This window comes from Lichenostomus cassidix, unplaced genomic scaffold, assembly GCF_008360975.1.
Source record: "Lichenostomus cassidix isolate B80296 unplaced genomic scaffold, HeHo_3.0 HiC_scaffold_39, whole genome shotgun sequence".
Lineage (NCBI taxonomy): Eukaryota > Metazoa > Chordata > Aves > Passeriformes > Meliphagidae > Lichenostomus > Lichenostomus cassidix.
In genome coordinates this window covers 399117-422468 of record NW_028147446.1, presented here as the reverse complement: position 1 = coordinate 422468, position 23352 = coordinate 399117, and the positions used below count along the sequence as shown (strand labels likewise).

At 53.4% G+C, this 23352-nt stretch overlaps 1 protein-coding gene across 1 annotated transcript in view; it reads right to left on the bottom strand.

The window, feature by feature from the left end:
- LOC146422606 (adhesion G protein-coupled receptor L1-like) overlaps positions 1-23352 on the bottom strand; it is a 186512-nt gene that overhangs the window by 119606 nt on the left and 43554 nt on the right. Inside the window, exons 11-19 of the mRNA XM_085045766.1 lie at positions 20995-21117; positions 18465-18670; positions 12410-12580; positions 9140-9160; positions 7886-8074; positions 5783-6003; positions 4030-4096; positions 2618-2709; positions 647-815 (exon numbers count right to left, since the gene is read on the bottom strand). Of these exons, the coding sequence (XP_084901892.1) occupies positions 647-815; positions 2618-2709; positions 4030-4096; positions 5783-6003; positions 7886-8074; positions 9140-9160; positions 12410-12580; positions 18465-18670; positions 20995-21117 (1259 nt within the window). The remainder of the gene's footprint in view (positions 1-646; positions 816-2617; positions 2710-4029; positions 4097-5782; positions 6004-7885; positions 8075-9139; positions 9161-12409; positions 12581-18464; positions 18671-20994; positions 21118-23352) is intronic.

Genomic DNA, 23352 nt, shown 5'->3' with positions numbered 1-23352 from the left:
CTCTGGGTGTCCTGTTGCCCTCCCAGTCCATCCCAGTCCCTCCCAGTCCCTCCCAGTTCCCTCATTCAGGATCTCTGTGATTCCCACTGCTCCCCAGTCCATCCCAGTCTCTCCCAGTGCTCTCCCAGTCCCTCCCAGTCTCTCCCAGTCCCTCCCAGTCCCTCCCAGTCCCCTCATTCATGGTCTCTGGGTGTCCTGTTGCCCTCCCAGTGCTCCCCAGTTCATCCCAGTCCATACCAGTCCCATCATTCAGGATCTCTGTGATTCCCAGTCCCTCCCAGTCTCCTCCCAGTCCCTCCCAGTCCCACCATTCATGGTCTCTGAGTGTCCTGTTGCCTTCCCAGTCCTTCCCAGTCCTTCCCAGTCCTTCCCAGTCCCCCTCACTGGGGATCTCTGGGGGTTCCTCTCCCTTCCCAGTCCCTCCCAATCCCCTCCCAGTCCCCCCAGCACCTTTTTCTGGAGGGCGCAGTGGAAGAGGAAGATGAAGGTTCCTCCCCAGTGTCCCCCAGTGCCACCCCAGTGTCCCTTATTCCTGACCTCTGTGTGTCCCAGTGCCCTCCCAGTGCCCTCCCAGTGCCCTCCCAGTCCCTCCCAGTCCATCCCAGTCCCTCCCAGTCCCTCCCAGTCCCCCCAGTCCCCCCAGCACCTTTTTCTGGAGGGCGCAGTGGAAGAGGAAGATGAAGGTTCCCTGCAGGGCGTTGCAGGCGGTGAAGAGTGACGCTGTCAGCAGCGACTCGCGGGTGACAAAGAGCAGCCCGAAGGCCCAGGTGAGCCCCAGCAGCAGCAGCAGCGCGATGGCGCCCAGCGCCCACGACCTGCGGGGAACTGGGTCAACTGGGAGCACTGGGAGGGACTGGGAGGGACTGGGAGGGGAGTGGAAACGCCAGAGATCCCCAGTGAGGGGGACTGGGAATGACTGGGAAGGACTGGGAAGGACTGGGAAGGACTGGGAAGGCAACAGGAGACCCAGAGACCATGAATGGTGGGACTGGGAGGGACTGGGAGGGACTGGGATGAACTGGGATGGACTGGGAGGGACTGGGAGGGACTGGGAGGGAAGTGGGACTCACTGAGGTCCTGAATGAAGGGACTGGGAGGGACTGTAGAGCACTGGGATGGCAATGGAACCTCCAGTGAGAGGGACTGGGATAAACTGGGGAGCACTGGGAGGGCAACAGGACACCAAGAGACCATGAATGGGGGAACTGGGAGGGGATTGGGATGGACTGGGAGGAACTGGGGAGCACAGGGAGGGGAGTGGAACCTCCAGAGATCCCCAGTGAGGTGGACTGGGAAGGACTGGGAAGGACTGGGAGGGCAACAGGACACCCAGAGACCATGAATGGTGGGACTGGGAGGGACTGGGAGGGACTGGGAGGTTAATGGGACACCCAGCAGCAGCAGCAGCAGCGCGATGGCGCCCAGCGCCCACGACCTGCGGGAGACTGGGTCAACTGGGAGCACTGGGAGGGACTGGGAGTCACAGAGATCCTGAATGGGGGGACTGGGAGGGACTGGGAGAGAGTAGGGAGCACTGGGAGTGGAGTGGGACTCACACTGTGATCCTGAATGAGGGGACTGGGATGGACTGGGAGGGACTGGGGCGACTGGGAGGGGAGTGGAAACCCCAGAGATCCCCAGTGAGGGGGACTGGGAAGGACTGGGAAGGACTGGGAAGGCAACAGGACACCCAGAGACCATGAATGGGGGGACTGGGAGGGACTGGGAGAGACTGGGACAGACTGGGAGAGACTGGGAGGGGAGTGGGTAACACTGGGGCTCACAGAGCTCTTGAATGAGGGGACTGGGAGGGACTGGGGAGCACTGGGAGGGCAATGGAACCCCCAGAGATCCCCAGTGAGAGGGACTGGGAGGGACTGGGAGGGACTGGGATGGACTGAGATGGACTGGGATGGACTGGGATGAACTGGGATGGACTGAGATGGACTGGGTTGGACTGGGATGAACTGGGATGAACTGGGGTGAACTGGGATGCACTGGGATGCACTGGGATGGACTGGGAGGGACTGGGAGGGACTGGGATGGACTGGGATGCACTGGGATGCACTGGGATGAACTGGAGTGAACTGGGATGAACTGGGATGGACTGGGATGGACTGGGATGAACTGGGAGGGACTGGGATGAACTGGGATGCACTGGAGTGAACTGGGATGAACTGGGATGAACTGGGAGGGACTGGGATGAACTGGGATGCACTGGGATGCACTGGGATGAACTGGGATGGACTGGGATGAACTGGGATGAACTGGGATGGACTGGGATGGACTGGGATGCACTGGGATGAACTGGGATGGACTGGGAGGGACTGGGATGCACTGGGATGAACTGGGATGGACTGGGATGCACTGGGATGCACTGGGATGGACTGGGATGCACTGGGATGCACTGGGAGCCCCAGCAATTCTGCCCCATTTCTGGGTCCCTCCCTGCCCTGTTTGGGGTCCCATTTGGGGTTTCCCCAGTTCTAGGATCCCATTTGGGGTGGGTTTGGGGTTTCCCCAGTTCTGGGATTGGATTTGGGGTCCGGTTTGGGGTTGGGTTTGGGGTTTCCCCTGTTTGGGGTCCTGTTTAGGGTGGGCTTTGTTGTTTCCCCACCTGATGCTGTCCAGGCGGCTGGAGTCAGGTTTGAGGGCAGCTGAGCTGCGCAGCATCTTGTGCAGAGTGACCAGCAGGAACACCAGAGTGACCTGGAGACCCCAGAGACCCTCAGAGAGACCCCAGAGACCCCAGAGTGATCTGAGGGACCCCAGAGACCCTCAGGGACCCCAGAGTGACCCCAGAGACCCTCAGGGACCCTCAGAGAGACCCCAGAGACCCCAGAGACCCTCAGAGACCCCAGAGACCCCAGAGTGACCCCAGAGACCCCAGAGACCCCAGAGACCCCAGAGTGACCCCAGAGACCCTCAGGCAGACCCCAGAGACCCTCAGGGACCCCAGAGTGACCCCAGAGTGACCTGTGGGACCCCAGAGACCCCAGAGACACTCAGGGAGACCCCAGAGTGACCTGTGGGACCCCAGAGACCCTCAGAGAGACCCCAGAGCCATGCTGGGACCCCAGAGCCACTGCAGGACCCCCACCCCAGACCCGTGGGGAGACCCCAGACCCATGGAGAGATCCCAAACCGGCAGGGAGACCCCAGACCCACTGCAGGACCCCCACCCCCAGCACCCCATGGCGCCCCCCAGCTGCACCCCACAGCTTGACCTGCAGACCCCTGGGGCTCCCCAGCCCCCCGGGAGGGTGACCAACGTCCATCCCTGCCCCCCAAAGACCCCCAAAGACCCCCAAAGCCCCCCCTGGCTCCCCAAAGCCCCCCAAAGCCCCTCATAGGAGGATGACCAAGGTCCATCCCTGGACCCCAAAGACCCCCAAAGACCCCCAAAGACCCCCAAACCCTATCCCTGCACCCTAAAGACCCCAAAGACCCCCAGACCCCTCATATGAGGATGACCAAGGTCCATCCCTGCACCCCAAAGCTCCCCTAGCCCCCAAAGCCCCCCAGGCTTCCCCCAAATCCCCTCAAAGCCCCCAGTCTCCCTCAAAGCCCCGAGGCTCCCCCAGAGCCCCCAGGCTCCCCACAAAGCTCCCCAAATCCCTCCAAAGCCCCCCAAAGCCCCCCAGGCTCCCCCAGGCTCCTCCCAAAGCCCCAGGCTCCCCCAAAGCCCCCAGGCTCCCCGAAGCCCCCAGGCTCCCCAAAGCCCCCAAATACCCCCAAAGCTCCCCTGATCCCCAGGCTCCCAAGCTCCCCAAAGTCCCCCAGCTCCCCCGAAGCCCCCGGACTTGAGGTCCCCCAGGCTCTCCAAGCTCCCCCAAAGCCCCCAGGCTCCCCAAGCTCCCCAAAGTCCCCCTGGCTCCCAAAGCCCCAGGCTCCCCCAAAGCCGTGCTCTCCCAAAGCCTCCTCAGGCTCCCCAGCTTCCCAAGTCCCCTGGCTCCCCAAAGCCCCCAGGCTCCCCCAAGTCCCCCAAAGCCCCTCAGGCTCCCCCCGAAGCCCCCAGCCCCGCCGTACGAGGATGACGAAGGCCACAGGGCCGATGAAGCTCCAGATGAAGTAATTGTCCACCCGCAGCCAGCACCTGGGGGGGGCGGGGCTTCGTCGGGACACGCCCACCGGGAGGACACGCCCACCGGGAGGACACGTGCCATCGAACTGACCACGCCCCATCACGCAGACCACGCCCCCACCAAGCAGACCACGCCCCCATCGAGCAGACCACGCCCACCCAGGCAAAGCCCCTCCCCCAGAGCTCACTCCCAGCTGTGGCCCCGCCCCTCCTTCAAGCCCCGCCCCTCCCTCAGGCCACGCCCACAGTGCTTGGAGTTACACCTGGTCAGTCCTGGGGGGAAGCCCCGCCCACAGCCACACCCAGGACACACCCTGACCACACCCAGGACACACCCTGACCACACCCTGGCCACACCCCATCCCGTCCACTCACAATAAGTCACCCCCATGAGGAAGCCCCGCCCACAGCCACACCCGGGCCACACCCTGGCCCCGCCCCATCCCCTTCGTTCACACCTGGTCACTCCCCATGAGGAAGCCCCGCCCACAGCCACACCCAGGACACACCCTGGCCACACCCAGCCCCACCCAAGCCCCGCCCTATCCCCTCAATCACACCTGGTCACTCTCAATGGGGAAAGCCCCATCCTGGACACACCCTAGCCCTGCCCAGGCTCCACCTCAGCCCCGCCCCATTCCCTTCATTCACACCTGGTCACTCTCAATGGGGAAACTCCGCCCCCAGCCCCACCCCATCCATGCACAGCCACGCCCAGCCACACCCTGACCACACCCTGACCACACCCTGACCACTCATGTCTGGTCAGTGCTGTAGCTGGTCACTCCTAGTGAGGAAGCCCCGCCCCCGGCCACACCCTGACCACACCCAAGCCCCTTCATTCACACCTGGTCACTCCCAGTGAGGAAGCCCCGCCCCCAGCCCCACCCTGAGCACACCCTGACCACACCCAGGCCATACCCCAGGCACACTCTGACCACACCCCAGCCCCGCCCCATCCATTCACAGCTGGTCAGTGCCACAGCTGGTCACTCCGAATGGGGAAGCCCCGCCCTCAGCCACACCCTGGCCGCACCCTGACCACACCCCAGCCACTCACGCCTGGTCAGTGCCACAGCTGGTCACTCACAGTGAGGAAGCCCCGCCCCCAGACACACCCTGACCACACCCCAGCCACACCTTGGCCACACTCTGACCACACCCAAGCACCTTCATTCACAGCTGGTAACTCCCAGTGAGGAAGCCCCGCCCACAGCCACACCCTGACCACACCCTGACCACACCCAGCCCCACCCAAGCCCCACCCTATTCCCCTCAATCACACCTGGTCACTCCTCAAGGGGGAAACTCCGCCTCCAGCCCTACGCCCAGCCACGCCCAGCCCCACCCTGGCCACACCCTGACCACACCCAAGCCCCTTCATTTGCACCTGGTCACTGCCAGTGAGGAAGCCCCGCCCACAGCCACACCCTGGCCACACCCTGGCCACACCCCAGGCCACTCACACCTGGTCAGTGCCACAGCTGGTCACTCCCAGTGAGGAAGCCCCGCCCCCTCCAGCCACACCCTGACCACACCCTGACCACGCCCCAGCCACACCCTGACCACGCCCCAACCACACCCCATGCGCTCACACCTGGTCAGTACTGTAGCTGGTCACTCCCAATGGGGAAGCCCCGCCCCTGGCCACACCCTGGCCACACCCTGACTACGCCCCAGCCCCGCCCATCCGCTCACGCCTGGTCGGTGCCGTAGCTGCGGTGGTCCACGGCGGCCGCGACGGCGACCACGACGGCCGGGAAGCAGTAGCCACCGGCGTAGTAGTACTTGCGGCGGGCGGGGTCACTGTCGAACACCTCGAGCAGCAGCAGGTACAGGTGAACTCCCTCCAGACACAGCCACGAGAAGGACGCCAGGAAAAAGTAGTGCAGCAGCCCCGCGAAGATGGGACATGCCACCTGAGGGGACAGGGACAGCGTGGGGACAGGGACAGGGACAGGGACAGTGTGGGGACAGTCCCTGACCCACTGAAGGACCCACAGCAGGTACAGGTGAACTCCCTCCAGACACAGCCACGAGAAGGACGCCAGGAAAAAATAGTGCAGCAGCCCCGCGAAGATGGGACACGCCACCTGAGATGGGGACAGGGACAGTGGGGACAGGGACAGGGACAGGGTGGGGACAGTCCCTGACCCACAGCAGGTACAGGTGAGCTCCCTCCAGGTATAGCCAGGTGAACAATAGTTCACCTGGAAAAAATAGTGCAGCAGCCCCGCGAAGATGGGACATGCCACCTGAGGGGACAGGGACAGCGTGGGGACAGTGTGGGGACAGTCCCTGACCCACTGAGGGACCCACAGCAGGTACAGGTGAACTCCCTCCAGACACAGCCAGGTGAACAATGCCAGGAAAAAGTAGTGGAGCAGCCCCGCGAAGATGGGACACGCCACCTGCCATGGGGACAGTGTGGGGACATCTTGGGGACAGTGTGGGGACAGCTTGGGGACAGTCCCTGACCCACAGCAGGTACAGGTGAACTCCCTCCAGGCACAGCCACGAGAAGGATGCCAGGAAAAAACAGTGCAGCAGCCCCACGAAGATGGGACACGCCACCTGAGATGGGGACAGGGACAGGGTGGGGACAGGGACAGGGTGGGGACAGCCTGGGGACAGTCCCTGACCCACTGAGGGACCCCAGGTTCACAGCAGGTACAGGTGAGCTCCCTCCAGGTATAGCCAGGAAAAAATAGTGCAGCAGCCCCGCGAAGATGGGACAGGCCACCTGCCATGGGGACAGTGTGGGGACAGTGGGGACAGTGTGGGGACAGGGACTGCACAAAGATGGGACACGCCACCTGCCATGGGGACAGCTTGGGGACAGCTTGGGGACACTGCAGGGACAGGGACTGTGGGAAGATGGGACAGAAGGCCACCTGTGATGGGGACAGTGGGGACAGGGATAGGGACCGCCCAGAGATGGGACAGGCCACCTGTGATGGGGACAGGGACAGCGTGGGGACACTGTGGGGACACTGCAGGGACAGGGGCTGCTGAAAAGATGGGACAGGCCACCTGCGGGGACAGCATGGGGACAGGGTGGGGACAGCAGGGACATGGATGGGGACAGGGACAGGTGTGCTGGGGTGGTCCTGTGGGGGTCCCAGGTGTGCCATGGGTGTGTCCATGGCTGTCCCAGGTGTTCCCTAGCCTGTCCCAGGTGTTCCCTGGCTATCCCAGGTGTGCCATAGGTGTGTCCATGGCTGTCCCAGGTGTATCCTAGCCTGTCCTGGGTGTAACCTCACCTGTCCAGGTGTATCCTAGCCTGTCCCAGGTGTACCCATCACCTGTCCAGGTGCCCCAGGGCTCCCAGCTCACCTCATACTGCGTCTTGTCGATGCCCTGGCTGTCCCAGGTGTACCCTAGCCTGTCCCAGGTGTATCCTCACCTGTCCCAGGTGTTCCCTAGCCTGTCCCAGGTACACCCTCACCTGTCCAGGTGTATCCCAGCCCATCCCAGCTCACCTCATACTGCGTCTTCTTGTCGATGCCCTGGCTGTCCCAGGTGTACCCTGACCTGTCCCAGGTGCACCCTGGGTGTACCCTCACCTGTCCCAGGTGTACTCTAGCCTGTCCCAGGTGTACCCTGGGTGTACCCTGACCCATCCCAGGTGTTCCCTCACCTGTCCCAGGTGTACCCTGGGTGTACCCTGACCCGTCCCAGGTGTTCCCTCACCTGTCCCAGGTGTACCCTGGGTGTTCCCTCACCTGTCCCAGGTACACCCTCACCTGTCCCAGGTGTTCCCTCACCTGTCCAGGTGTACCCTGACCTGTCCCAGCTCACCTCATACTGAGTCTTGTCGATGCCGACGAGGAAGAGCAGCTCGGCGAGGAAGAGGCTGATACACAGGTTCTTGTGGATCGTCGTTCGCTCCGAGGGCAAACCGCGCAGGCAGCAGAACGCCGAGATGGACAGACCGAGACAGAGCAGGGCGACCAGGATACCTGCCCAGGTGATCACCGACAGCAGCACCTCGTTCAGCTGCCCTGGGAACTGAGAAAATGCCAAAAAATGGGAAAAAACGGGGTAAAAATGGGGTAAAAATGGGAAAAAACAGGGTAAAAATGGGAAAAAACAGGGTAAAAATGGGGTAAAAATGGGAAAAAATGAGAATTCTGGAGCCACCAGGATACCTGCCCAGGTGATCACTGATAGCAGCACCTCGTTCAGCTGCCCTGGGAACTGAGAAACCAAAAAAAATGGGGTAAAAATGGGAAAAATGGGAATTCTGGAGCAACCAGGATACCTGCCCAGGTGATCACCGACAGCAGCACCTCGTTCAGCTGCCCGGGGAACTGAGAAACCAAAAAAAAACGGGAAAAAATGGGAAAAAACGGGGTAAAAATGGGGTAAAAATGGGGTAAAAATGGGTAAAAATGGGAAAAAATGGGAATTTTGGAGCCACCAGGACACCTGCCCAGGTGATCACCGACAGCAGCACCTCGTTCAGCTGCCCTGGGAACTGAGAAACCAAAAAAAACGGGGTAAAAATGGGAAAAAACAGGGGAAAAATGGGAAAAAACAGGGGAAAAATGGGAATTCTGGGATCACCAGGACACCTGCCCAGGTGATCACTGATAGCAGCACCTCGTTCAGCTGGCCTGGGAACTGAGAAAACAAAAAAAAACGGGGTAAAAATGGGAAAAAATGGGGAAAAATGGGGAAAAATGGGAAAAAACGGGGGAAAAATGGGAAGAAACGGGGGGAAAATGGGAATTCTGGAGCCACCAGGACACCTGCCCAGGTGATTACTGACAGCAGCACCTCGTTCAGCTGGCCTGGGAACTGAAAAAATGGGAAAAAATGGGGTAAAAATGGGAAAAAACCAAAAAAAAGTGGGTAAAAATGGGAATTCTGGAGCCACCAGGACACCTGCCCAGGTAATCACTGACAGCAGCACCTCGTTCAGCTGCCCTGGGAACTGAGAAAATGGGAAAAAATGGGGAAAAAATGGGGTAAAAATGGGAAAAAACGGGGGAAAAATGGGAATTTTGGAGCCACTAGGACACCTGCCCAGGTGATCACCGACAGCAGCACCTCGTTCAGCTGGCCAGGAAACTGAGAAACCAAAAAAAACCAAAAAAAACGGGGTAAAAATGGGGTAAAAATGGGAAAAAACGGGGTAAAAATGGGAAAAAATGGGAAAAAACAGGGGAAAAATGGGAAAAAACGGGGGAAAAATGGGAATTCTGGGATCACCAGGACACCTGCCCAGGTGATCACCGACAGCAGCACCTCGTTCGGCTGGCCGGGGAACTGAAAAAATGGGGAAAAAATGGGAATCCTGGGATCACCAGGATACCTGCCCAGGTGATCACTGATAGCAGCACCTCGTTCAGCTGCCCTGGGAACTGAGAAAAAGTGAGAAAAAATGGGAAAAATGGGAAAAATGGGAATTCTGGGGTTGGATGAGGAATTTGGGATCACCTGGAGCCAAACATGGTAAATGGGGAGGGAAAGTAACACCTGGATTGCAGTGTCTGCAGCACAGGGTGTGTGTGCCCAGGTGTGCCCAGGTGTGCCCAGGTGTGCCCAGGTGTATCCCAGGTGTAGCCCAGGTGTATCCCAGGTGTATCCCAGGTGTGCCCAGGTGTGCCCAGGTGTGCCCAGGTGTATCCCAGGTGTATCCCAGGTGTGCCCAGGTGTGCCCAGGTGTGCCCAGGTGTATCCCAGGTGTATCCCAGGTGTGCCCAGGTGTGCCCAGGTGTAGCCCAGGTGTGCCCAGGTGTATCCCAGGTGACTCACGCTCTGAGTCCTGGCCATCAGGAGGGCGAAGTTGGTCAGGTGGCTGCAGGCACAGGAGCTGTGGGTGCCCAGGTGTGCCCAGGTGTGTGCCCAGGTGTATCCCAGGTGCCCCCAGGTGTGCCCAGGTGTGCCCAGGTGTGCCCAGGTGTATCCCAGGTATATCCCAGGTGTATCCCAGGTGTATCCCAGGTGTATCCCAGGTGTGCCCAGGTGTGCCCAGGTGACTCACGCTCTGAGTCCTGGCCATGAGTAACGCGAAGTTGGTCAGGTGGCTGCAGGCGCAGGAACTGTGGGTGCCCAGGTGTGTATCTGTGAGTGCCCAGGTGTGCCCAGGTGTGCTCAGGTGTATCCCAGGTGTGCCCAGGTGTATCCCAGGTGCACTCAGGTGTATCCCAGGTGTGCCCAGGTGTATCCCAGGTGTGCCCAGGTGTGCCCAGGTGTATCCCAGGTGTGCCCAGGTGTATCCCAGGTGTGCCCAGGTGTGCCCAGGTGTATCCCAGGTGTATCCCAGGTGTGCCCAGGTGTGCCCAGGTGTGCCCAGGTGTGTCTGTGTGTGTATCTCGGTGTGCCCAGGTGTATCCCAGGTGTATCCCAGGTGTGCCCAGGTGTATCCCAGGTGTGTCCCAGGTGTGCCCAGGTGTGCCCAGGTGACTCACGCTCTGAGTCCTGGCCATCAGGAGAGCAAAGTTGGTCAGGTGGCTGCAGGCACAGGAGCTGTGAGTGCCCAGGTGTGCTCAGGTGTGCCCAGGTGTGTCTGTGTGTGTATCTGTGAGTGCTCAGGTGTATCCCAGGTGTGCCAAGGTGTGCCCAGGTGTATCCCAGGTGTGCCCAGGTGTATCCCAGGTGTATCCCAGGTGTGCCCAGGTGTGCCCAGGTGACTCACGCTCTGAGTCCTGGCCATGAGTAACGCGAAGTTGGTCAGGTGGCTGCAGGCACAGGAACTGTGAGTGTCCAGGTGTGTGTCTGTGTGAGTGCCCAGGTGTATCCCAAGTGTGCCCAGGTGGGTATCTATGTGTGCCCAGGTGTGCCCAGGTGTGCCCAGGTGTGCCCAGGTGACTCACGCTCTGAGTCCTGGCCATGAGTAACGCGAAGTTGGTCAGGTGGCTGCAGGCACAGGAACTGTGGGTGCCCAGGTGTGTGTCTGTGAGTGCCCAGGTGTGCCCAGGTGTGCTCAGGTGTATCCCAGGTGTGCTCAGGTGTGCCCAGGTGTGTCTGTGTGTGTATCTGTGAGTGCTCAGGTGTATCCCAGGTGTGCCCAGGTGTGCCCAGGTGTGCTCAGGTGTATCCCAGGTGTGCCCAGGTGTGCCCAGGTGACTCACGCTCTGAGTCCTGGCCATGAGTAACGCAAAGTTGGTCAGGTGGCTGCAGGCACAGGAGCTGTGAGTGTCCAGGTGTGTGTCTGTTAGTGCCCAGGTGTGCCCAGGTGTATCCCAGGTGTATCCCAGGTGTGCCCAGGTGTGCTCAGGTGTGCCCAGGTGTGTCTGTGTGTGTATCTCGGTGTGCCCAGGTGTATCCCAGGTGTGCCCAGGTGTGTGTCTGTGAATGCCCAGGTGTGCCCAGGTGACTCACGCTCTGAGTCCTGGCCATCAGGAGAGCGAAGTTGGTCAGGTGGCTGCAGGCACAGGAGCTGTGAGTGCCCAGGTGTATCCCAGGTGTGCCCAGGTGTGCCCAGGTGTATCCCAGGTGCCCCCAGGTGTGCCCAGGTGACTCACGCTCTGAGTCCTGGCCATCAGGAGGGTGAAGTTGGTCAGGTGGCTGCAGGCACACGAACTGTGGGTGCCCAGGTGTGTATCTGTGAGTGCCCAGGTGTGCCCAGGTGTGGCCAGGTGTAGCCCAGGTGTATCCCAGGTGTGGCCCAGGTGTGCCCAGGTGTATCCCAGGTGTGCCCAGGTGTATCCCAGGTGTGCCCAGGTGACTCACGCTCTGAGTCCTGGCCATCAGGAGAGCAAAGTTGGTCAGGTGGCTGCAGGCACAGGAACTGTGGGTGCCCAGCTGTGTGTCTGTGTGTGCCCAGGTGTGCTCAGGTGTGCCCAGGTGTATCCCAGGTGTGTCTGTGTGTGAATCTCTGAGTGCCCAGGTGTGCCCAGGTGTGCCCCAGGTGTATCCCAGGTGTGCCCAGGTGTGTATCTATGTGTGCCCAGGTGTGCTCAGGTGTGCTCAGGTGTATTCCAGGTGTGCCCAGGTGTGCCCAGGTGACTCACGCTCTGAGTCCTGGCCATCAGTAACGCGAAGTTGGTCAGGTGGCTGCAGGCGCAGGAGCTGTGAGTGCCCAGGTGTGCCCAGGTGTATCCCAGGTGTGCCCAGGTGTGCCCAGGTGTGCCCAGGTGCGCCCAGGTGCCCCCAGGTGTGTGCCCAGGTGTGCCCAGGTGACTCACGCTCTGAGTCCTGGCCATCAGGAGAGCAAAGTTGGTCAGGTGGCTGCAGGCGCAGGAACTGTGAGTGCCCAGGTGTGTGTCTGTGAGTGCCCAGGTGTATCCCAGGTGTGCCCAGGTGTGCCCAGGTGTATCCCAGGTGTGCCCAGGTGTGTGCCCAGGTGTGCCCAGGTGTGCCCAGGTGACTCACGCTCTGAGTCCTGGCCATGAGTAGGGCGAAGTTGGTCAGGTGGCTGCAGGCACAGGAGCTGTGGGTTCCGTTGGATCGCAGCAAGCGGCAGCCTTGGCTCGACCAGTGTCCGGCCATGGAGCGCTCCGAGTAGTTCCAGAAGGAGCAGTTGGCACCGAAATGGTTCTTGGTCTGGGAAAAGGGAATTTTGGGGAAATTTAGGGGAAATTTGGGGGGAATCTGGTGGAAATTTGGGGGAAATTTGGGGTCTCAGGGTCAGGAAGGTATTGGGGAACTCAATCCTAGTAATTCCAGCAGGAGCAGTTTGGCACCAAAGTGGTTCTTGGTCTGGGAAAAGGAATTTTGGGGAAATTTAGGGGGATTTGGGGGGAATCTGGTGGAAATTTGGGGGAATTTGGGGGAATTTTGGGGTCTCAGGGCGTCTCAGGGTCAGGTAGGTATTGGGGAATTCAATCCGAGTAATTCCAGAAGGAGCAGTTTGGCCCCAAAGTGGTTCTTGGTCTGGGAAAAGGGAATTTTGGGAAATTTAGGGGAATTTGGGGGAATTTGGGGGAAATTTATGGGGTTTGGGGTGGGAATTTGAGGAATTTTGGGATCCCAGGGAGTCCCAAGGACAGGTAGGTATTGGGGAATTCAATCCGAGTAGTTCCAGAAGGAGCAGTTTGGCCCCGAAGTGGTTCTTGGTCTGGGAAAAGGGAATTTTGGGGGAAATTTGGGGGAATTTGGGGGTCTCAGGGGGTCCCAAGGACAGGTAGATCACAGGGAACTCAATCCGAGTAGTTCCAGAAGGAGCAGTTGGCCCCGAAGTGGTTCTTGGTCTGGGAAAGGGAATTTGGGGGTCAGGTGGGAAATTTGGGGGAATTTTGGGGGGAAATTTGGGAGGAATTTGGGGAATTGGGGGTCCCAGGGGGTCCCAAGGACAGGTAGATCACAGGGAACTCAATCCGAGTAATTCCAGAAGGAGCAGTTTGGCCCCGAAGTGGTTCTTGGTCTGGGAAAAGGGAATTTGGGGAAATTTAGATTTGGGGGAATTGGGGAATTTGGGGGGATTTGGGGGAAATTTGGGGGAAATTTGGGGAATTTTGGGTGAATTTGGGGTCTCAGAGTCAGGAGGGTATTGGGGAACTCAATCCTAGTAACTCCAGAAGGAGCAGTTTGGCACCAAAGTGGTTCTTGGTCTGGGAAAAGGGAATTTTGGGGAAATTTAGGGGGATTTGGGGGGAATCTGGTGGAAATTTGGGGGAATTTGGGGGAATTTTGGGGTCTCAGGGGGTCTCAGGGTCAGGAAGGTATTAGGGGATTCAATCCGAGTAGTTCCAGAAGGAGCAGTTTGGCACTGAAGTGGTTCTTGGTCTGGGAAAAGGGAATTTGGGGGTCAGAGGGGAATTTGGGGGAATTTTGGGGGAATTTGGGGGAAATTTGGGGGGATTTGGGGGAATTTGGGGGAAATTTGGGCAGAAATTTGAGGGAATTTGGGGTCTCAGGGTCAGGAAGGTATTGGGGAACTCAATCCTAGTAACTCCAGAAGGAGCAATTTGGCCCCGAAGTGGTTCTTGGTTTGGGAAAAGGAATTTTGGGAAATTTGGGGGAATTTGGGGGTCAGAGGAGAATTTGGGGGAATTTTGGGGAAATTTGGGGGAAATTTGGGAGGAATTAGAGTGGAAATTTGGAATGTTTGGGGTCAGAAATGGGGGGAAAAGGGGGGGAATGGGGGAAGAAAAGGACAGGAGGATCCCAATCCCGGTAATTCCAGAAGGAGCAGTTTGACCCTAAAGTGGTTCTTGGTCTGGGAAAAGGATTTGGGGGAATTTAGGGGATAGGGGAAAATTTGGGGAAATTTGGGGAAATTTGGGGGAAAAATTTGGGGGAAATTTGGGATTAAATTTGCAGGAAATTTGGGGGTTGGGGAGAAATTTGGGAGTTGTGGGGTGGAGGAAATTGGGCGAAATTTGGGAAATTGGAGTGGGAATTTGGGGAAAGTTTTGGGTGGGGTGGGGAAATTTGGGGGGGATTTGGGTGAAATTTGGGGTTAATTTCAGGGAAATTTGGGAAATTTGGGAGGTGGGGCGAAATTTGGGGAAAATTTTGGGGAAATTTGGGGGAAAATTTGGGGAATTTGGAGGGAAATTTTGGGGAAGTTTGGGGGAACTTTGGAAAAAATTGTGGAAATTTGGGGGAATTTTGGGGGAATTTGGGGAAATTTGGGGAAATTTGGGGGAAAATTTCATGGAAATTTGGGGGAAATTTGGGCGGATTTGGGGAAATTTGGGGGAATTTGGGGGGAATTTGGGGAAATTTGGGGGGAATTTGGGGGAAATTTGGGGGGAATTTGGGGGAAATTTGGGGGGAATTTGGGGTTTTGGGGTCGCAGGCTGTGGGTTGGAGGTTTGGGTAGGTTTTGGAAAGTCCTGAGTGGTTCCCAGTTCTGGGGGGTTTTGGGGTCTCTGGGTGGGATTTGGTGGTTTTTAGGGGTTTTTTTGGGTGGGATTTCGGGGATTTTGTGGTTTTCAGGGTGTTTTGGGTGGGATTTCTGGGTTTTTGGGGTTTTTTGGGTGTATTTTTGTGGTTTTTTGCGATTTTTTGGGGGTCTGACCTCGAGGTGGGGCAGGGTGAACACCACGGGGTCTCTGGGTGAGTTTTTGGGGTTTTTTGGGTGGGATTTTGGGGATTTTGGGAGTTTTTGGGTGGGAATTCGGGGTTTTTGGGTGGGATTTTGGGGATTTTGGGGTTTTTGGGTGGGATTTCAGGGATTTTTTGGGGTTTTTTTTTTGGGATTTCAGGGATTTTTGGGGTTTTTTTGGGGTCTGACCTCGAGGTGGGGCAGGGTGAACACTCTGGGTGGGATTTTGGGTTTTTTTGGGTGGGATTTCAGGGGTTTTGGGTGGGATTTCGGGGTTTTTGGGTGTATTTTTGGGATTTTTTTTGGGTTTTTTTTGGGGTCTGACCTCGAGGTGGGGCAGGGTGAACACCCTGGGTGGGATTTTGGAGGTTTTTGGGTGTATTTTTGGGGTTTTTCGGGATTTTTTGGGTTTTTTGGGTGGGATTTTGGGGTTTTTTTGGTGGGATTTCGGTGTTTTTTTAGTGTGTTTTTGGGGATTTCAGGGTTTTTGGGGTCTGACCTCGAGGTGGGGCAGGGTGAAGACCACGGGGTCTCTGGATGAGTTTTTGGGGTGTTTTGGGTGGGATTTCAGAGTTTTTAGGGGTTTTTTGGGTGAGTTTTCAGAGTTTTTAGGTTTTTTTTTTTTTGGGATTTCAGAGTTTTTGGGATTTTTTTTGGGATTTCAGGGTTTTTAGGGTCTGACCTCGAGGTGGGGCAGGGTGAACACTCTGGATGAGTTTTTGGGATTTTTTGGGTGTATTTTTGGGTTTTTTGGGGTCTGACCTCGAGGTGGGGCAGGGTGAAGACCACGGTCTCTCTGGGTGAGTTTTGGGGGTTTTTTGGGTGGGATTTTGGGGATTTTGGGTGGGATTTTGGGGATTTTGGGGGTTTTTTGGGTGGGATTTTTGGGTTTTTTGGGTGGGATTTTGGGGTTTTTGGGGTTTTTTGGGTGTATTTTTGGGGTTTTTTGGGATTTTTTTGGGGTCTGACCTCGAGGTGGGGCAGGGTGAAGACCACGGGGTCTCTGGGTGAGTTTTTGGGGTTTTTTGGGTGGGATTTCAGGGTTTTTGGGGGTTTTTTGGGTGGGATTTTTTGGATTTTTTGGGGGGGGGTTTTTGGGATTTCAGGGATTTTTGGGATTTCAGGGATTTCAGGCCTCACCTCGAGGTGTGGCAGGGTGAACACCACGGGGTCCCAGGGTTGGGTTTTTTGGGGTTTTTTGGGTGGGATTTTGGGGATTTTGGGGTTTTTTGGGTGGGATTTCAGAGGTTTTTGGGTGTGTTTTTGGGGTTTTTCGGGTTTTTTTTGGGGTCTGACCTCGAGGTGTGGCAGGGTGAACACTCTGGGTGGGATTTTGGGGTTTTTTGGGTGGGATTTTGGGGATTTTGGGGGTTTTTAGGGTGGGATTTTGGGTTTTGGGTGGATTTCTGGGTTTTGGGTTTTTGGGTGGATTTTGGTTTTGTTTGGTGGGATTTTGGATTTTTGGGGTTTTGGGTATTTTGGTTTTTTGGGATTTTTTTGGAGTCTGACCTCAAGGTGGGGCAGGGTGAACACTCTGGGTGGGATTTTGGGGGTTTTTGGGTGTATTTTTGGGGTTTTTCGGGATTTTTTGGGTTTTTTTGGTTGGGATTTCAGAGTTTTTGGGATTTTTTTGGGGGTTTTTTTTGGGGTCTGACCTCGAGGTGGGGCAGGGTGAACACCACGGGGTCTCTGGGTGGGATTTTTGGGTTTTTTGGGTGGGATTTTGTGGTTTTTAGGGTTTTTTTTGGGTGAGATTTCAGAGTTTTTAGGGGTTTTTTTTGGGGATTTCAGGGATTTTTGGGATTTTTTGGGATTTCAGGCCTCACCTCGAGGTGGGGCAGGGTGAAGACCACGGTCTCTCTGGGTGAGTTTTGGGGGTTTTTTGGGTGGGATTTTGGGGATTTTGGGTGGGATTTCAGGGATTTTGGGAGTTTTTGGGTGGGATTTTGGGGGTTTTTAGGGTGGGATTTTCGGGTTTTTTGGGTGGGATTTTGGGGTTTTAGGGGTTTTTCGGGTGTATTTTTGGGGTTTTTTGGGATTTTTTGGGGTCTGACCTCGAGGTGGGGCAGGGTGAACACCACGGGGTCCCAGGGCTGGGTTTTTGGGGTTTTTTGGGTGGGATTTTGGGGATTTTGGGAGTTTTTGGGTGGGATTTTGGGGTTTTTTGGGTGGGATTTTGGGGATTTTGGGGGTTTTTAGGGTGGGATTTTGGGGTTTTTTGGGTGGGATTTCTGGGTTTTTGGGGTTTTTTTGGGTGGGATTTTGGATTTTTTGGGTTTTTTTGGGTGGGATTTTGGATTTTTTGGGGTTTTTTGGGTGTATTTTTGGGATTTTTTTGGGGTTTTTTTTTGGGGTCTGACCTCGAGGTGGGGCAGGGTGAAGACCACGGGGTCTCTGGCTGGGTTTTTTTGGGTGGGATTTTTTGGTTTTTAGGGGTTTTTTGGGTGGGATTTTTTTGGGTTTTTTTTTTTGGGATTTCAGGGATTTTTTGGGGTCTGACCTCGAGGTGGGGCAGGGTGAACACTCTGGGTGGGATTTTGGGGGTTTTTGGGTGTATTTTTGGGGTTTTTTGGGATTTTTTGGGGTTTTTTGGGTGGGATTTTGGGGATTTTGGGAGGTTTGGGGTGGGATTTTGGGGTTTTTTGGGGTTTTTTGGGTGTATTTTTGTGGTTTTTTGGGATTTTTTTGGGGTCTGACCTCGAGGTGTGGCAGAGTGAACACCACAGGGTCTCTGGGTGGGTTTTTTTGGGTGGGATTTTGTGGTTTTTAGGGTTTTTTTGGGTGGGATTTTGGGCTTTTTGGGTGGGATTTCAGAGTTTTTGGGATTTTTTTGGGGGGTTTTTTTTGGGGTCTGACCTCGAGGTTGGGCAGGGTGAACACTCTGGGTGGGATTTTGGGGTTTTTTGGGTGGGATTTTGGGGTTTTTTGGGATTTTTTTGGGGATTTCAGGGATTTTTTGGGGTCTGACCTTGAGGTGGGGCAGGGTGAAGACCACGGCGTCCCAGGGTTGGGTTTTTTTGGGGTTTTTTGGGTGGGATTTTGGGGATTTTGGGGTTTTTTTGGGGTTTTTTTGGGATTTCAGAGGTTTTTGAGTGTGTTTTTGGGATTTTTTGGGGTCTGACCTCGAGGTGGGGCAGGGTGAACACCACGGGGTCTCTGGGTGGGATTTTTGGGTTTTTTGGGTGGAATTTTGTGGTTTTTAGGGTTTTTTTGGGTGGGATTTTGGGGTTTTTTGGGTGTATTTTCGGGATTTTTTTGGGGTTTTTTTTGGGGTCTGACCTCGAGGTGTGGCAGGGTGAACACTCTGGGTGGGATTTTGGGGGTTTTTGGGTGTATTTTTGGTGTTTTTCGGGATTTTTTGGGGTTTTTTGGGTGGGATTTTGGGATTTTTTGGGTGTATTTTTGTGGTTTTTTGGGTTTTTTTTGGGGTCTGACCTCGAGGTGGGGCAGGGTGAAGACCACGGGGTCCCTGAGGAACACCCTGCTGGACTCCTTGTTGATGGAAGCTGCGATGACCTGCGAGTTGACCACCAGCTGGGTGGCTCGAGGCCCCGAGTCGCCGCCGAGCCGCACCGTGGCGTTCTCGGTGGGCAGGAAGAGCCCCAGGTTGTTGTACAGGATGAACACCACCTTCACCACCCCTGCGGGCAAAATGGTCAGAAAAACAAAAAAATTACCCAAAATTACATCAAAACACCACCTTCACCACCCCTGGGGGGGAAAAAGGGCAGAAATAATTCAACAATAATGAAAAATAACCCAAAAAATATCCCAAAACACCACCTTCACCACCCCTGGGGGAGAGAGGGGCAGAAAAACCAAAGAAATAGTCAAAATTACATCAAAAACACCACTTTCACCACTCCTGGAGGGGAGAAAGGGCAGAAAAATAACAAAAAATGACCAAAATTACCCAAAAATAACCCAAAACACCACCTTCACCACTCCTGGGGGGAAAAAGGGGCAGAAAAATAAAAAAATTACCCAAAATTACATCAAAACCACCACTTTCACCACCCCTGGGGGGAAAAGGGGCAGAAATAACCTAAAATTATCCAAAAAATACCCAAAAATAACCCAAACCACCACCTTCACCACTCCTGGAGGGAAAAAAGGGCAGAAAAATAACAAAAAATAACCAAAATTACATCAAAAACACCACCTTCACCACTCCTGGGGGGAGAGAGGGGCAGGAATAATTAAAAAATAATTCAAAAATAATGAAAAATAACCCAAAACACCACCTTCACCACTCCTGGAGGGGAAAAGGGCAGAAAAATAACAAAAAAATATCCAAAATTACATCAAAAACACCACCTTCACCACCCCTGGAGGGGAAAAAGGGGGCAGAAATAACCTAAAATTATCCAAAAAATATCCCAAAACACCACCTTCACCACCCCTGCGGGGAAAAAAGGGGCAGAAAAATAACAAAAATAGTCAAAATTACATCAAAAATAACCCAAAACACCACCTTCACCACTCCTGGAGGGGAAAAAGGGCAGAAATAATTCAAAAACTATCCAAAAATAATGAAAAATAACCCAAAACACCACCTTCACCACTCCTGGGGGAGAGAGGGGCAGAAATAATTCAAAAATATCTAAAATTACCCCAAAATTACATCAAAAACACCACCTTCACCACTCCTGGGGTGAAGAAAAATAAAAAAAATAGTCAAAATTACATCAAAAACATCACTTTCACCACTCCTGGGGGGAAAAAGGGCAGAAATAATTCAAAAATTATCCAAAAATAATGAAAAATAACCCAAAACACCACCTTCACCACTCCTGGGGGAGAGAGGGACAGAAAAATAACAAAAATATCCAAAAATACCCAAAAATAACCCAAAAAAATAACCCAAAACACCACCTTCACCACTCCGGGGGGAAAAGGGGCAGAAATAATTAAAAAATAATCCAAAAATAATGAAAACTAACCCAAAAAAATAACCCAAAACACCACTTTCACCACTCCTGCGGGGGAAAAAGGGGCAGAAATAATCTAAAATTATCCAAAAATTACATCAAAACCACCACTTTCACCACTCCTGGGGGGAAAAGGGGCAGAAAAATAACAAAAAATAACCAAATTACCCAAAAATAACCCAAAAAATAACCCCAAACACTACCTTCACCACTCCTGGGGGGAAAAGGGGCAGAAAAATAACAAAAAATAACCAAAATTACCCAAAAATAAACCAAAGCACCACTTTCACCACCCCTAGGGGGAAAAGGGGCAGAAATAATCTAAAAATATCCAAAATTACTCCAAAATAACCCCAAAAATTACCCCAAAACACCACCTTCACCACTCCTGGGGGGAAAAGGGTCAGGAATAATCCAAAAATAATCCAAAATTACATCAAAACCACCTTCACCACCCCTGGGGGAAAAGGGGCAGAAATAATTCAAAAATAATCCAAAAATTACGTCAAAACACCACCTTCACTACCCCTGCGGGGAAAAAAGGGGCAGAAAAATAAAAAAAAAATCCAAAATTACCCCACAAATAACCCAAAACACCACCTTCACCACTCCTGGGAGAAAAAGGGGCAGAAATAATTCAAAAATTATCCAAAAATAATGAAAAATAACCCAAAAAATACCCCAAAACACCACCTTCACCACCCCTGCGGGAAAAAGGGGCAGAAATAATCTAAAAATACCCCAAAATAACCCAAAAACAACCCAAAAATACCCCAAAACACCACTTTCACCACCCCTGCAGGAAAAAGGGGCAGAAATAATTCAAAAATAATCCAAAAAATACCAAAAAATACCCCAAAACATCACCTTCACCACTCCTGGGGGAAAAAGGGGGCAGAAATAATCTAAAAATACCCCAAAATAACCCAAAAATAACCCAAAATTACCCCAAACACCCCCAAAAAAACCCCAAAAAAACCCCCAAAATCCCCCAAAAAACCCAAAAAAACCCCAAAAAAGCCCCAAATTCTGACCGTTGCGGCTGTTCTGTTTCAGGGTGCTGGCCGAGAGCTGGATGGAGCCATCGCCCCCCAACTCCTGGGGAAACACCAACTCCTGCAGGGGACCCTCGGTGTTCAGCACTGAGACCTCCAGCACTGCGGGAACATGGGAAATACATGGGAAAACATGGGAATTACATGGGAATTACATGGGAATTACATAAGGCAAAAATAAGGAAAATATGGGGAAAATATGGGAAAAAATGGGGAAAATATGGGGGAAAGTATGGAGGAAATATGGGGAAAAATGGGGGGAAAATGGGGGAAATATGGGGAAAAATATGGGGAAAATATGGAGAAAATATGAGGAAAAAATGGGAATAACATGGGGAAAAAATGGGGGAAATATGGGAAATATGGGGAAACACCAACTCCTGCAGGGGACCCTCGGTGTTCAGGACTGACACCTCCAGCACTGCGGGAACATGGGAAATACATGGGATAACATGGGAATTACATGGGGGAAATATGGGGGAAATATGGGAGAAAAATGGGGAAAAATATGGGGAATAAACAGGGAAAAAATGAGGGAAATATGGGGGGAAATATGGGGGAAATATTGAGAAAATATGAGGAAAAAACAGGGAAAATATGGAGGAAATATGGAGAAAAAATGGGGGAAAATGGGGGAAATATGGGAATAACATGGGAAAAATATGGGGAAAAAATGGGGAAATATGGGGAAAATATGGGGAAAATGGGAGAAAAATGGGGGAAATATGGAGGAAATATGGGGAAAAAATGGGGAAAAATAGGGAAAAACATAGGAATGACATGGGGAAAATATGGGAAAAATATGGGAAAATATGGGGGGAAATGGGGAAAAAATGGGGGAATATGGGAAAAAATGGGGAAAAAATGGGGAAAAACATGGGAAAAATATGGGGAAAATATGGAGAAAAAATGAGGAAAATATGGGAATAACATGGGGAAAATATGGGGAAAATATGGGGGAAATATGGGGAAAACATGAGGAAAATATGGGGGGAAAATGGGGAAAACATGGGGAAAATATGGGGAAAATATGGGGAAAATATGGAGGAAATATGGGAAATATGGGGAAACACCAACTCCTGCAGGGGACCCTCGGTGTTGAGAACTGAGACCTCCAGCACTGCGGGAACATGGGAAATACATGGGAAAACATGGGAATGACATGGGAATAACATGGGAATGACATGGGGGAAGTATGGGGGAAATATGGGAAAAAATGGGAGAAAAATGGGGGAATAAACAGGGGAAAAAATGGAGGAAATATGGAGGAAATATGAGGAAAAAACAGGGAAAATATGGAGGAAATATGGAGAAAAAATGGGGGAAATATGCGAATAACATGGGGAAAATATGGGGAAAATATGGGGAAAAATGGGAGAAAAATGTGGGAAATATGGAAATAACATGGGAGGAAAACATGGGGGAAAACAGGGGAAAAATATGGGAAAAATGGGGAAAAAATGGGGGAAATATGGGAAAAAATGGGGAAAATATGGGGAAAAAATGGGGAAAATATGAGGAAAAAATGGGGGAAAAATGGGGGAAATATGGGAAATATGGGGAAAACCAACTCCTGCAGGGGACCCTCGGTGTTGAGGACTGAGACCTCCAGCACTGCAGGGACATGGGAAATACATGGGATAACATGGGAATGACATGGGAATGACATGGGGGGAAAATGGGAATGATATGGGGGAAATATGGGGGAAATATGGAGAAAATATGGGAAAAATATGGGGGAAAATGGGGAAAATATGGAGAAAACATGGGAAAACATGGGAATAACATGGGGAAAAAATGGGGGAAATATGGGAAAATATGGGAAATATGGGGAAAAATGGGGAAAAATGGGGAAAAATGGGGAAAAATGGGGGAAATATGGGAAAAAATGGGGAAAAAATGGGGAAAAATATGGGGAAAATATGGAGAAAACATGGGAAAAATATGGGGAAAAAATGGGGAAAATATGGAGGAAATATGGGAAATATGGGGAAACACCAACTCCTGCAGGGGACCCTCGGTGTTGAGCACTGAGACCTCCAGCACTGCGGGAACATGGGAAATACATGGGAAAACATGGGAAATACATGGGAATTACATGGGAATGACATGGGAATGACATGGGAAAACATGGGAATTACATAAGGCAAAAATAAGGAAAATATGGGGAAAATATGGGAAAAAATGGGGAAAATATGGGGGAAAGTATGGAGGAAATATGGGGAAAAATGGGGAAAAACATAGGAATGACATGGGGAAAATATGGGGGGAAAATGGGGAAAAATATGGGAAAAAATGGGGAAAAATGGGGAAATATGGGGGAAATATGGAGGAAAT